This window comes from Pristis pectinata, chromosome 9 (assembly GCF_009764475.1).
Source record: "Pristis pectinata isolate sPriPec2 chromosome 9, sPriPec2.1.pri, whole genome shotgun sequence".
Classification (NCBI taxonomy): Eukaryota; Metazoa; Chordata; class Chondrichthyes; order Rhinopristiformes; family Pristidae; genus Pristis; species Pristis pectinata.
Genome location: NC_067413.1, coordinates 22,635,650 through 22,651,303, shown reverse-complemented (window position 1 = coordinate 22,651,303; position 15,654 = coordinate 22,635,650). Strand labels below are relative to the sequence as shown.

The window sequence follows — 15,654 nt, the reverse complement described above, 5'->3', positions numbered from 1 at the left end:
GAGTGGTGACATTACTTTGAAAATGGCGTTCAGTGGAAATAATGACAAACAATCACTATACACATAGTTAAGATTCATAAGTCCTTATTCTAGGTAATCAATTCTTACCTTAAAGGCAGCATGCTGCTCCATATGACGAAGAAGGTTTGGCTTTTGGGCGGCAGTGTAGTCACACACTGTACACTTGAACTGTTTACCTGCAGCAAGAAAACAAATGAGGCAGAAAAAAAATTATATACTTAAAATATACACAGAATCACAGAGTCAGTGTAGATTGGTAATAACATCTCCTCCTCACTGACAATCAACACAGGTGCATCTCAAGGATGCATGCTTAGTCCACTGCTCTACTCACTCTACACTCATGACTATGTGGCTAAGCTCAGCTCAAACGCTATCTATAAATTCGTTGATGACAACACTTATTGGTAGAATCTCAGATGGCGATGAGGAGGCATACAGGTGTAAGATAGATCAGCTGGTTGAATGGTGTCGCAACAACCTCGCACCCAATGTCAGCAAGACCAAGGAATTAATTGTGGACTTCAGGAAGGCGAAGTCGGGAGAACATACACCAATCTTCATTGAGGGGTCAATGGTGGAAAGGGTGAGCAGCTTCAAGTTCCTGGGCATCAGCATCTCATACGATCTATCCTGGGCCCAATACATTGATGCAATCACGAAGAAGACACACCAGCAGCTCTACTTCTTTGGGAGTTTAAAGAAATTTGGTATAACAAAGACTCTTACAAATTTCTATAGATGTATGGTGGAGAGCATTCTGACTGGTTGCATCAGAGCTTGGCATGGAGGCTCCAATGCGCAAGATCACAAGAGGCTGCAGAGGGTTATAGATTCAGCCAGCTCCATCACGGGCAGAACCCTCCCCACCATCGAGGATATTTTCAAGAGGAGGTGCCTCAATATGGTAGCATCCATCACCAAGGACCTTCACGATCCGGCACATGCCCTCTTCTCATCACTACCATCAGGGAGGAGGTACAGGAGCCTGCAAACCCACACTAAATGATTCAGAAGCAGCTTCTTCCCCTCTGCCATCACATTTCTGAATGGTCCATGAACCCATGAAAACTACCTTGTTATTCCTCTTCTTTTGCACTGTTTATTTAGTAATTTTTATGTCTTTGCACTGTACTGCTGCTGCAAAACAACAAATTTCACATCATATAAGCCAAGGATAATAAATCTGATTCTGATTCTTTAAAATGTTCTAGCAATAGGGGCACAGAGGGGCATAGATAGGGTGAATGCACTCAGTCTTTTTTCCCCAAGTGTGGGGAATCAAGACTAGAGGACATCAGTTTAAGGTAAGAAGGGAAAGATTTAATAGGAACTTGAGAAGCAACTTTTGTTTTTTGTTTTTACACAAAGGGTGGCATCTATGTGGAATGAGCTGCCAGAGGAAGTGGTTGAGGCAGGTACAATTACGACTTCTAAAAGATAGTTGGACAGGTACATGGATTGGAAAGGTTCAGAAGGTTATGGGCCAAAGGCTAGCAAATGGGACTATCTTGGATGGGGCATTTTGATTGGCCTGGGCCAGTTGGGCCAAAGGGCCTGCTTCTCTACTGTGTAACTCTATGACTCTAATACAATGTAAGTACACAAAAGACTGCTTGAATTAAACAATCTTTAAACAAACTGTTGCACATCTGAGGTGAAACGTGAACCAACTTTATCCTGAACAGAGTAGAAGGTAGAGAATTTGTGGAGGGTGGAGGAGTGGGTCAAACTTAAAAACACTTAGAATTTAACTTAGTAATCAGTGATAAGTGGTTGCTTCAGCTGGAAACCTAATGCTACCCAAGAGTCACAATCTATTTGTGACAATGAGGGTAAGGATTGTTGGAAAGAAAGCTAAAAACCTGACTGCAGATCCTTGGAGCAATAGACTGCCCAAAGATGGAGGATGGGAAGCATAAATGTGGTATTTGAAGAGGATTCAATTTACATGGCAAGCATCCAACATCCTTAGTACACAGGTTTGCAGTCCATTGTTGTAAGCTGTCTATTTGGTATTAAGGTGGGTTTGGCATATTGAACCAGCTTAAAAGGATAATAAAGAGGGAGGGAGGGAGGAAGGAGATCCAATTATGGTGAAGCCCTACAATTTCTTCGGACTCCTAGAAAAAGACCTGTTGCTTCTTGGCAACAGTTAAAACTTATTAGCAGCTGTTAAAACTACCAACACCATCAATTTATTAGCTTTTGTATCCATTCTGAACTCTGTTGTTGACTTATGCCTGATCTCCCAGTTGCTCATCTTAATATACACAAGATGATAGAGTCTTTATCAAAGCCAATAATTATGTCAACAACGGCATCAAATTACAAAAGCTTTTCAAAACAAGATTTAGATTGTCCATGAAAACAGTAAATAAAAATCAAAAAACTGCATATGCTGGAAACTTGAAATAAAAATAGAAAATACTGGAGGCACTCAGCAGGTCAGGCAACATTTGTGAAAAGAGAAAAAGTTAAAACTTTACATCAAAATTTTACATTTGCTGAATGTTTCCAGCAGTTTCTGGTTTTAATGCATACAGACACCGCAAAGCCTTACACTCGTTTCCTGATGCAACTTCTATAGTTTCAGCTACGGGAGAAAAAAAGGCAGCTCAAAACCTGTTCTGACTGCTGAAGATAGTCCCATCAGTGTCTTTGTGGTTCCCACTTGTGGTCAATGCCACATTGAGGTGAGAGTAAGAAGTGAAAGCATCTTAATGGAACTTCCATTTCCATGCTTCAATCATCCCAGGTGAGTCACCTGATCCATGTACAAATTGGTAGAGCAAAAAGAAGATTTAAATGATCTGCCAATCACCCCTCCTCACCCGGATACATCTATTACTTTGCCAGGTCTTGTCCCCTTCCCTTCACCTCTTAATACTGGTTATCCCCCCTCTACTCACGGGCGGCATGGTAGCATAGCAGTTAGCGCGACACTACTACAGCGCTAGCGATCGGGGTTCGATTCCCGTCGCTGTCTGTAAGGAGTTTGTACGTTCTCCCGTGTCTGCGTGGGTTTCCTTTGGGTGCTCCGGTTTCCTCCTACATTCTAAAGACATACGGCTAGGTTAATATGGGTTTAAAATGGGCAGCGCGGACTCGTTGGGCCAGAAGGACCTGTTACCGTGCTGTAAATAAAATTAAAAAAAAAATTTAAAAGTACTCTTTTAGTCCAGATGAAGGGCCTTGACCTGAAACATCACTGTCCATTTCCCTCTACGTGTACTGCCTGACCTGCGGAGTTCCTCCAGCAGCTTGTTTTTTGGTTTGAGAAATGAATGTTTGGTGTGGTTGAAGTGGGTTAGAGTTCATGGAGTACTGGGGCAAGTGGGATGGTTTACACATGAACCATGCTCGGGCCAATGGTTCATGTGTAGATCATTTATGGAAGGAGAGAAGGTTCTAAGTTAAATAGTGGGGGGTAAAGGAATAAAGATGCAAAGATGTGGTGAATCAAGAAGTAGAGATAGGATAGAGACAAAGATATTAATATGTAAATGATAAACAAAGCATGACAGGAAGAGTATGAACTTAAGAGCACAAATTTAAGAGTACATCAGTAGATAAAACTAAAGGTTAGAAAACTAAAGGCCCTGTATCTGAATGTACATAGCATTGAAATAAATCAGATGAACTGAGAGTCTTCGTGCAATAGAGGTGGATAACCCAAGTCCAGGTAAACAGGATGCAGAAGTGATTTGGCCAGGGATAAGAAATAATAAAGGGAAGAAGTGGTAGGAGTGGTGTACAGATCCGCAGGAAGTAACTACATGGAAGGACAGAGTACAAAACCACGTCTATATCAGGAAAGAGGAAGTTTAGAAATATTGGAATGCATTAGGGTGGATATTGGGGTGGTAACTAAGAAAATCAATGAAGGCAGCACAGTAGACCTGGTTTACGTGGACTTCAGCAAGGCTTTTGATATAGTCCTGCATGGTAGGCTGGCCCAGAAGGTTAAAGCAAAAGGATCCCACGAATGTTGGTAAACTAGATCCAGAATTAGCTGGGTGATAAGATGGAAGGAAGTGGTGGATGGATGTTTTTCTGACTGGAAGTCTGTACGAGTGGTGCATGGCAGGGATCAGTGCTGGGATGTTTGTTCTTTGAGATTACAAGACTTGGATGGTCACGTAAGTGGTATGATCAGTAAGTTTGCAGATGACAGAAAAATTGGTTGAGTTGTAGATAGCAAAAAAAGGTTGCCTAAGAATACAGTGGGACATATATGAGCTGGAAAGTTAGGTGGAGCGCTGGCAGATAGAATTTAATCCAGACAAGTATGAGGTAATGTCCTTTGGGAATCAAACTCTGGTAGGACACAGAGTAAATGGCAGGGATCTTACGAGCATTGATGTACAGAGGAACCTTAGTGTGCAAGTCCATAGCTTGCTGAAAGTGGTGACACAAGTGGATAGGATAGTGAAGAAGGCATTTGGTATGTTTGCTGTCATAAGTCAGGGTACTAAGTATGAGAGTTGGGGCATCATATTACAATGGTACAAACCATTCATAAGACTGCATTAGGAGTATTATGTACAGTTCTGGCTGTCCAACTACAAAAAGGATGTGGTAGCAACAGAGAGAGTGCAGAAGAGATTCACGAGGATGTTTCCCGGAATGGAGGGCAGTAGTTGACACTAAAGACACCTACATGAGACGATTGTTCATTGACTACAGCTCTGCCTTCAATACTATAATTCCAAGCAAACTCATCACCAAACTCTGAGACCTGGGACTCAACACCTCCCTCTGTAACTGGATCCTTGACTTTCTAACAAACAGACTGCAATCAGTGAGGATAGGCAGCAAAACCTCCATCACGATTATCCTCAACACTGGTGCCCCACAAGGCTGCGTCCTTGGCCCCCTACTCTACTCCCCATACACTCATGACTACATGGCCAGATTCTACTCTAACTCCATCTACAAGTTTGCAGATGATACCACCGTAGTGGGTCATATCTCAAATAATGATGAGCTGGAGTGCAGGAAGGAGATAGAGAGCTTAGTGACATGGTGTCATGACAACAACCTCTCCCTCAGTATCAGTAAAACAAAAGAAATGGTCATTGACTTCAGGAAGGGAGGGGGGCAGTGCACATGCTCCTGTCTACATCAATGGTGCTGAGGTCAAAAGGGTTGAAAACTTCAAATTCCTAGGAATGAACATCACCAATAGCCTCTCCTGATCCAACAACATGGATGCCATGCCCAAGAAAACTCACCAGCGCCTCTACTTCCTCAGGAGGCTAAAGAAATTTGGCATGTCTCCATCGACCCTCACCAATTTTTATTGATGCACCATAGAGAGCATCCTAGCTGGATGCATCACAGCTTGCTATGGCAACTGCTCTGCCCGTGACTGCAAGAAGCGGCAGAGAGTTGTGGATACAGCTCAGCACATCATGGAAACCAGCCTCCCCTCCATGGACTCTGTCTATACTTCTCACTACCTCGGTAAAGCAGCCAGCATAATTGAAGACCCCACCTACCCCAGACGTTCCATCTTCTCCCCTCTCCCATCAGGTAGAAGATATAAAAGCCTGAAAGCACGTACCACCAGGCTCAAGGACAGCTTCTATCCTGCTGTTATAAAACTGTCGAATGGTTCCCTAGTTCGATAAAATGGACTCTTGACCTCACAATCTACCTCGTATGACCTTGAACTTTATGGTCTACATGCAGTGCACTTTCTCTGTAGCTGTTACACTTTATTCTGCTTTCTGTTATTTTACCTGAACGGTATGCAAGACAAGTTTTTCACTGTACTTCAGTACATGTGACAATAATAAACCAATTCCAATTCCTATTGCTGATTGGATAGGCTGGGTTTATTCTCACTGGAACATAGGAGGCTGAATCATGACCTTACAGAGGTTTATAAGATTATGAAGGTCATAGATAGGATAGATAGTCAGAGTCCTTTGCCAAGGGCAATGAAGTCTAAAATCAGAGGGCACAGGTTTAAGGTTCGAGGGGAGAAATTTAAAAGGAGATCTAAGGGATAGGTTTCTCACACAGAGGGTGGTTACCTGGAATGAGCTGCCAGGGGAGGTGGAAGAGGTGGATGCAGTTGCAACATTTAGCTATTTCTAATCTAAAGGGAACCGTCCATAAATCTAGCAAATGTTGGAAAATTAACACCTTGCACTTATTTGAATTAAACTTCATTTGCCGTACGAGTTAAGGCTGGATAGGTTAAGCATATATCTGCAGTAATTTAGAAGAATGAGAGAAGACTTGATTGAAACATACAAGATCCTGAGTGGTCTCGACCAGGTTGATGTGGAGAAGATGCTTCCTCATGGGAGAATGAAGGATCTCTGTTTTAAAAATAAGGGGTTACCCCTTGAGAGAGATGAGGCAAAATATCTTTCTCTCAGATGGTCATGAGTCTTCCTCAATAGGCAGTGGAAGCAGAGTCTTTTATTTTAAGTTAGAATAGATTGATACTTCACAAGCAAGGGGATAAACGGTTGCCATGAGTAGATGGGAATGCAGAGTTGAGGTTACAGTCAGATCAGTTGTGATCTTTTTAGGTGTTGGAGGAGACTTGAGGGGCTGGGTAACTTGCTCCTGTTCCTCACTGATATCGATCAACCAGTTTAAGGAAACAAACATGTTGGCATCCAGGATCTAAACAGTGGAGTTAAGGATGCAGATTAACTTAATTGGAGTGCATGAAAAGACACAGCATAATCCATGCAATCCATTTCAGTTGCCTTTGCCATCAGCAGCCCCTGCCCACCTTCATGTTTGAGGTGAATGCTGTCAGTCTCTATGCAATTGCGGTAAGCCTGTCAATCCATTACCAAACACTCAAAATGATCACCTTTTACTTTCATAATGGGTAATTTAATGTCCTTCATGTCTCCAATACTCTTATACAGAGGCTGGTGAATATGCAACACTGATATCAATTGATATCACTGCTGCAAAAGAACAACACAATGTACAGTCTGTGTGGACCTCACAGCAGGAGCAGTACTTAGGATGTTGAAAGTCTATTCCTGTACAAGTTAGAGGGTGCACTGCTGAGTCAATTGGCCCCAAGACAGGTCATAAAAAAATAAAAATAAATCCTGCAGGAAACTGGAATGGCCCCCTTTGAGTTGCCATTTTACTACACATTTTCAAGCATGCATTTTCAGCCCATAGAATAATAATCACAGGATGACACAATCTGAGAATGGTCTGCAAGTTTATGGTCTGAATGATAATGTAAATATAAAGATGTCTTCACTTGTGAGCAAGGTAACATCTAGGTCCCTAAACACGCCAATCACAAATTAATTGGAAATTCAGTAGAAACTTCTTTATCCAGAAAATGGTTGAAGTGAGTAGTAGTAGTAATTGAAGTCATTAAATTCAATGCCTCTAATGGTTGAAGTGAGTAGTAGTAGTAATTGAAGTCATTAAATTCAATGCCTCTAAAGGAAGCTATTTGGAGAAGGCATTAGAAGGATATTTAACTACATGATCTCACCCTCACTAATTTACTTTTGGCGTATGTGTCTGTCGGTGACAGCACTGGTAGATGAGACTACCATACAGCCTCGTGGAGATAAAAATTCTGTTTCCACAACTAGGACACCCTCCTTGGTATTGTGTGGCACCACAATTGTGCTAAATGGGATAGACTAAGATCAAATCTGACAGCTCACAACTGGGCATAGTGGACCATCAGCAACAGCAAAGATGTACAGCACAATAATCTGTAGTTTTATGGTCTTACAGATTTTTTTTTATCAGCATACATACAGCATGGAAACAGGGCCTTCAGTCCAGCTGGTCCACGCCAACCAAGATGCCCATCTAAGCTTGTCCCATTTGCCTGCATTTGGCCCATATCCCTTAAACCATATCCATTCATGTACCTGTCCAAGTACCTTTTTAATGTTGTTAATGAACCTGCCTCAACCACTTCCTCTAACAGCTCATTCCAAATATGGATCACCCTCTGGGTGATAAAGTTGCCCCCCAGGTTCCTATTAAATCTCTCCCCTCTCACCTATGCCCTCTATTGGTATTGGTATATTATTGTCACTTGTACCGAGGTACAGTGAAAAACTTGTCGTACAAACCGATCTTACAGGTCAATTCATTACACAGTGCAGTTACATTAAGTTAGTACAGAGTGCATTGATGTAGTACAGGTAAAAAAAAACAGTAACAGTACAGAGTAAAGTGTCACAGCTACAGAGAAAGTGCAGTGCAATAAGGTGCAAGGTCACAAGTTCTTGATTCCCCAATCTTGGGAAAAAGACTGTGTGCATTCACCCTTTCTATGCCCCTCATGATTTTATACACATCTCTAAGGTCACCTCTCATTCTCCAATGAATAAAGTCCTAGCCTGCTCAACTGCTTTCCATAACTCAGTCCCTTGAGTCCTGGAAGCATCTTTTCTGCACTCTTTCCAGCTTAATGGCATCTTTCCTATAGCAGAGTGACCAAAACTGAACATAATATTCCAAATGTGGACTCACCAACCTTTTGTACAACTGCAACATAACATCCCAACTTCTATACTCAATGCCCTGACTGAAGGCCAATGTGCTTAAAGCCTTCTTCACCATCCTGTCTACATGTGATGCCATTTTCAGGGAACCATGTACTTGTACTCCTCAGTCCCTCTCCCCAGGACTCTACCATTCACTGTGACTGTCCTACCCTGATTTGTCTCCCCAAAATGTAACACCTTGCATTTATTTGGATTAAACTCCATTTGCCATTCATCAGCCCACTTACCCAGCTGATCAAGGTCCCACTGTAATTCTTGATAACCATCTTCATTGTCTACAACTACCACCATTATTCTACCACCACCACCAAGGCAGGGAATCAACCCTGATTCAATGAGGAATGTAGAAGGGCATACCAGGAGCAGCACCAGGCATACTTACACATGCTGAGGGGCCATCCTAGTGAAGCTGCAATTATATGCATGCTAAAATGGGCACGTACTGGGCAGAGATAAGCTATCTCATAACCAAATGCATCAGATTGAAGCTCTGCAGTCCTACCACAACAAGTTGTGAAAGATGATGGACAATTAAACAGTTAAGTGGGAAGGGGAAGTTCCAAGAACAACTTCACTCTCAACAATGGCAAGGCTTAGTATGCAGGTGGTAAAGAAGAGTCCGAGCATTCACTAACACATTTAACCAGAAGTGCCAAATAGATGACCCTGAGATCCCCTCCATCTTAGAAATTAGTCTTCTGCCAACTCAAGAAACAGCTGAGAATACTGAATATGGAAAATGCTATGAGATCGAACAACATCCAAGGCACAGAACGGAAGGTCTGCATTCCAGAACAGTCTGTGCCTCTTTTAAAGCTATTCCAGTGAAGTTGCGAAACTGGCATTTATCCGACAATATGGAAAATTGCCCAGCGATTTTCTATTCAGAAAAAAGCAGAACAATTCCAGTCAGGCTAAATAATGCCCAATCAATCTACATTGAATCATCAGCAAACTGATGGAAGATGCCATTGACAACTTTATCAAGCAGCACTTACTCACCAATAACCAGTGCATTGTTGCCCAATTTGGGTTTCACCAGGACTAATCAAGTGTAAATTTCTTCCAGTTGATTTCCAGGCGTGACTGCCCTTGATATCAAGGCAGCATTTGACTAAGCGTGGCATAAAAGAGCCTTGGTAAAAAGGTCAGTGGGCACCAAGGGGAAAACACTCCCCAATGGCAGAACTGGTACCTCATATAAAGGATAGTCGTTGTGGTTATTGGTATTCAATCATCCCAGTCCCAGGATATCAGTCTTGGAATACATTAGAGGGCAGTGTCCTAAGCTCAACCATCTCCAGCTGCTTCATCAATGGCCTTTCTTCCATCATGAGGGCAGAATGGTGCCTATGATTGCACAATGCTTAATTCCATTTGCAACCCCTCAGCCAATGAAGCAGTACCTGCCTGCCTGCAGCAAGACTCAGACAATATGGGTTTGCATATTTTCTTATTAAGACACTGAAGGAGGCCACTTGGCCCATCGTGTCCATACCCAACTTCCAGTAGTGCAATCCCATCAGTGCCATTCCCACTCTTATTTTGCCAGTAGCCATGCAATTTATTCCTTCTCACAAGCCAATGAGCTTCATTTTCATGTTTTTTTTCCAAGTTACCATCGATAGCGAGGGATAATTTACTGTGACCAATTAATTTTATAAGCATGTCTTTGGGATGTGGGAAGAAACCCATACGGCCAAAGGGAGAATGTGCAAACTCCCCACAAAGAGCAGCTGAGCATCACTAAATGCTGTGCTACCATGCTGATAAGTAGCAAGTTATATTCATGCCACAAAAGTGGTAGGCAATGACCACATCAAAGGCAGCCTAACCAGCTATCCTTGTCATTCAATGGCATAACTATTGCCAGGTCCCCCACCATCAATAGACTCAGGGTCAAGAAACTCAGCTGCATTAATCACACAAAAATTGTGGCTTCCAAAGTAGGTTAAAGGCTAGCTTACTTGGCAGTTCCTGACATCCCAAAGCTTTACATTATGTACACAGCACAAATCAGGAATGTCATGGAATACTCTCCATTTGCCCGACGAATGCAGCTGCAAAATTTCTGAAGGAGCTCAGCAAAGCTTAGTTCAAGGCTAGACTGGTGCCTCATCTATCATCCTAAATGTCCATCCTCTACAATACCAGCACACTGCGGTTACTCAGCTAAGTCTTCTAAACCTGCTGACTCCACTGTTAAGAAGGGCAAGAGCAGCAGGTGCACTGGAGCAAGTTTCCCTCCAAGTTACTTGGAAATAAATCTCTGGTCCTTCGTAGTCAGCTAGTCAAAATCATGGAACAGTCTCATGAGCACTGTGCGAGTAAATTCACCAGAAAGACTGCAAATCAAGAATGCTGCTCACCACCGCCTTCTCATGAGCAATTAGATATGGACAATAAATGCTGGCCTTGCTAGTAACATGCCAAAAATGAAGAAATTAATAAATAAAAATAAATCAATTATAAATAAGGAAGATAAACTTAAGAAGTAGGAGCAGGACTGGGCAAGTTGGCCTTCTGAGATCACTCTATAGTTCAAAATCATGGTCAATCTTCTACCTCAATGCCATTTTCCTGCATAACCCATATCCTTTAATTGCCTTAATATCCAGAAATGTATTAATCCCTGTTTTAAATGAACTCGCTGACTGAGTAACTTAATACTTAGGCCCCAAATATTCACAATCTATATCAATGGATTGTCTGAGAGGACCAAATATCATTTTTCCAGGTTTGCTTAGGAGACTAAACTCGAGATTATGAATAGGTAAGAGGAGGCAAAGAGGCTTCAAAGGGATTCAGACAAGCTCAGCAGGTGGATAAGAATATGGCAGATGCAATATAATGTGGAAAATGTGAAGTTATCCATCATGGTGTAAAAGTATTTTGTTTGAAATGGCAAGAGATTGGGGTATTGTTGTAGTTGTTCAAGGGGACCTAAGGATGCTTGTACAAAAAATCATCAAAAGCCAACATGCTAGCACAGCAGCAATCAGGAAGGTAAATGGTATTTTGGCTTTTATTAGGAGAGAATTTGAGAACAGAAGTAAAGTTGTCCCACTGTAGTTAAATAGGGCCTTGGTGATATTTCACCTATAGTTCAGTTTTAGCTTCCTTATCTAAAAGAATGTACTTACTTGAGAGGAACTGAAGCCAGGATTCACTAGACTGATTCCAGGTATGGCAAGGTTGTCATATGCGGAGATATTAAGCATACTGTGATTGCATTTTCCAGAGTTAAGAAGAATGAGAGGAGATTTGATTGATTCCCTTTTTTTTTTTCAGGGCTTGACAGGCTGGATGCAGGGAGGAGGTTTCCTCTGGCTGAAATGTCTAGAACCAAGGGGTCACAGAAGCAGAATAAGGTGGTGGTGAACCTTTGGCATTCACTGCTCTGGAGGCTCAGTTATTGAGTTCATTCCAGATATTGACAGATTTCCGAATATTAAGAGAATCAAAGAATATGTTGATAGTTCAGGAAAATGGAACAGAGGTAGCGTGTTAGCCATAATCTTAATGAATGATGGAGCAGGATGGCCTTTGCCTGTTCATATTTCTTTCATTCTTATGTTCAATGAGTGTGCTAGGAATTGGGATTCTTCTGCAGCCCCTTTGTTGCCAACTTTAGGTAAGTTTTTTTTAAAAAGAAGATATTCATTCCTGCATTTACGGGGGTCACAAGAGACTGCAGATGCTTGAATCTGGAGCAAAAAATAAATTACTGGAGGAACTCAGCAGGACAGGCAGCATCTATGGAGGCAGAAGGATCGTCAACATTTCAAGTCGAGAACCTGCATCTGAACACAATGCCCTTGCCTTTGTCACTGCTAACTATAATCCGGAATAACACATTCCACTGGATGGCATTACTCACCATCAGCAGTATGCAACAGCTTATGACTCTTAAGACTGCCTTTTGATTTGAATTTCTTTCCACACAAGTCACAGAGATGGGTTTTCTCGGTGCTGTGACGATTCATATGGGCTCTCAGGTTGCTCTTACTACGTGTGGCATAGTCACAAACTGAACATTTGAAGGGCTTCAGTCCTGAAGGTGAAACAAATCAGAAGTATTAATGCACATGTCACATGCAAAAAAGACTAAATTTATGTATTTATGTAGGCTTTGATGTTGTCTTTGTAACATAAATTAATTAAAAATTGTTTTCTCTAATTAGTTCATTATTTCCACCTGTTTCAACAGACAACCAAAATAGACAAGGAAAGCAAAAATTGCTGCAAATGCTCAGCAGATCAGGCAGCAGTCTGTGGAGAAGAATGTTAACATTTCAGATTGATGACCTTTCATTAGAATGGGAGCAAGTTTTATTCCAAGATGCAGAAAAAGCATGGAGAAGAAGAGAGAACAAAAAGTTTGTGATAGAGTGGAGACTAAAAAAGCTTAAACAACAAAGGCATTGATAACACAATTCAAAAGCTGTTTTTTTTCTTTTTATTCATTTCTGGCTTAGCAGTGTTTCTAGCTGGCCAGCGTTTATTGACCATACCTATTTGTCCTCGAGAATGAAGTAGTGAGCTACCTTCTTGAACCTCACCGTATTGTTGGATAGGACACAGTGCCCAGCAAGGTTATTTTGAATGTTAAAAGAACACTGGAATACATAGGCCAATCTGAACTTGAAGTGGAATGTAATGGCACTTGAATCCACTGGACTAGTGTGGAAGGTTGCTGTAGATTCCAACAGAATATTGATAGAATGCAGACCTGGGCTGAGAAGTGGTAGATGGAGTTCAACCCAGAATAGTGTGAAGTGATACACTTCAGCAGATCGGATTTGAAGGCAGAATACAAGGTTAATGGCAGGACTCTTAGCAGTGTGGAGGAACAGAGGGATCTTGAGGTCCACGTCCATAGATCCCTCAAGGTTCCTGCGCAGGTCGATAGGGTTGTTAAGAAGGTGTATGGTGTGTTGGCCTTCATTAGTTGGGGTATTGAGTTCAAGAGCCACGAGGTAATGTTGCAGCTCTATAGAACTCTGGTTAGACCACACTTGGAGTATTGTGTTCAGTTCCGGTCACCTCATTATAGGAAGGATGTGGAAGCTTTAGAGAAGGTGCAGAGGAGATTTACCAGGATGCTGCCTGGATTGGGAAGCATGTTTTATGAGGATAGGTTGAGTGAGCTAGGGCTCTTCTCCTTGGAGAGGAAGAGGATGAGAGGTGACTTGATAGAGGTGTACAAGGCATAAATCAAGTGGACAGTCAGAGACTTTTTCCCAGGGCGACAATGGCTAACACGAGGGGACAGAATTTTAAGGTGATTGGAGGAAGGTATAAGGGGGATGTCAGGAGTAATTTATTTATTTATTTATTTATTTTACAGAGAGAGTGGTAGGTGGTAGGTGCGTGGAACGCACTGCCGGCAGAGGTTGTAGGAGCAGATACATTAGGGACATTTAAGACACTCTTAGATAGACATATAAATGATAGAGAAATGGGGGGCTATGTGGGAGGGAAGGGTTAGATAGATCTTGGAGCAGGATAAAATGTCGGCATAACATTGTGGGCCGAAGGGCCTGTACTGTGCTATAATGTTCTATGTTCTATGGTGAAGGAAAGATTTCCTAGAATGCTTCTGGGAATGAGTAATTTCAAATACGTGGATAAACTACTTAATAATTGATAATCGACTACTTTATCAGGAAACCACAGTCAGTGCGGATTGGTAATGGCATCTCCTCCTCGCTGACAATCAACATGGCGCACCTCAAGGATGCAAGCTTAGCCCACTGCTCTACTCTCTCTACATTCATGACTGTGTGGCCAAGCACAGCTCAAATGTCATCTATAAATTCAGCAATGACATTACTGTTTTTGGTAGCAACGTCAGCAAGACCAAGGAATTGATTGTGGACGTCAGGAAGGGGAAGTCAGGAGAAATCACACCAGTCTTTATTTGAGGGGTTAGCAGTGGAAAGGATGAGCAACTTCAAGTTCCTGGGCGCCAACTTCTCGGAGTATCTATCCTGGGCCCAACACTTTTGCAATCACGAAGAAGGCACACCAGCAGCTCTACTTCATTTGGAGTTTGAGGAGATTTGTTATGTCAAGGACTCTCGCAAATTTCTACTGATGTACGGTGGAGAGCATTCTGAATGGTTGCATGACAGCCTGGTATGGAGGCTCCAATGCACAGGATTGCCAGAGACTGCAGAGGGTTGTAGACACAGCCAGCTCCATCATGGGCATTACCCTCCCCACCATCGAGGACCAAGAAGTGGTGCCTCAAGAAAGTGGCATCCTCCACTTAAGACCCTCACCATCCAAGACATGCCCTCTTCTCGTTACTACCATGGGCGAGGAGGTACAGGAGCATGAAGACCCACACTCAGTGATTCAGGAACAGCTTCTTCCCCTCTGCCATCAGATTTCTGGACGGTCCATGAAATACATGAACATTAGCTCGTTATTCCTTTTTTTTGTACTATATATTTATTTTTATAATTTAGTAATTTTATATCTTAGTACTGTACTGCTGCTGTAATGCAACACAACTCATGGCATACAAATCAGTGATAATAAATCTGATTCTGTTATCAGATAAATCTGGGGTTGCTCTCCTTGGAGTAGAGAGAGGTGTGTGGAGATCTGACATGCCGAACAAAATCATGACTGATTTAGAAGCGATTAAAAAGTGAGAAACTCCTCTTATCACCAGCGGAATTAAGGATCAGAAAACACATTTAAAATGACTGGCAAGAGATCCATCAGTGACGTGAAGAATTTTTTTCTGAGAGCGAGTAGTGCTATGGTGTGCATTACCTGCAGGATATTCTGCAGTAGTTTAGCAGTATTTTCCAGTCTTCTAACCTGTACCACCACTAGTCAAGATCCAGGGTTGAGCAAAAGTTTGGATTCCCTACCTATCACTACAATGGAGCACTATTGTCATGAGACCTATTGTACATTCTGGCCACCATCAACTTCACTGGTAAACTTGGTCAACTACCAGTACAAAAAAATGAAACTTTGCCAAGTGTTCTCATTTCTTGATATTAAATTACCAAAAGAGTTCAAAGTAGTAAAATTCTAAACTAACAACAACGTATCCCAGCAAAAAAGTTTGGATTTT

General features: G+C 42.0%; 1 protein-coding gene across 2 annotated transcripts in view; it reads right to left on the bottom strand.

Annotated features, from left to right (window-relative positions):
- Nucleotides 1-15,654, bottom strand: part of LOC127574231 (zinc finger protein ZFAT-like) — an 88,399-nt gene that overhangs the window by 18,866 nt on the left and 53,879 nt on the right. For both annotated transcript variants that reach the window (XM_052023052.1, XM_052023053.1), the window contains exons 10-11: nt 12,436-12,609; nt 109-197 (exon numbers count right to left, since the gene is read on the bottom strand). In XM_052023052.1, the coding sequence (XP_051879012.1) occupies nt 109-197; nt 12,436-12,609 (263 nt within the window). The remainder of the gene's footprint in view (nt 1-108; nt 198-12,435; nt 12,610-15,654) is intronic.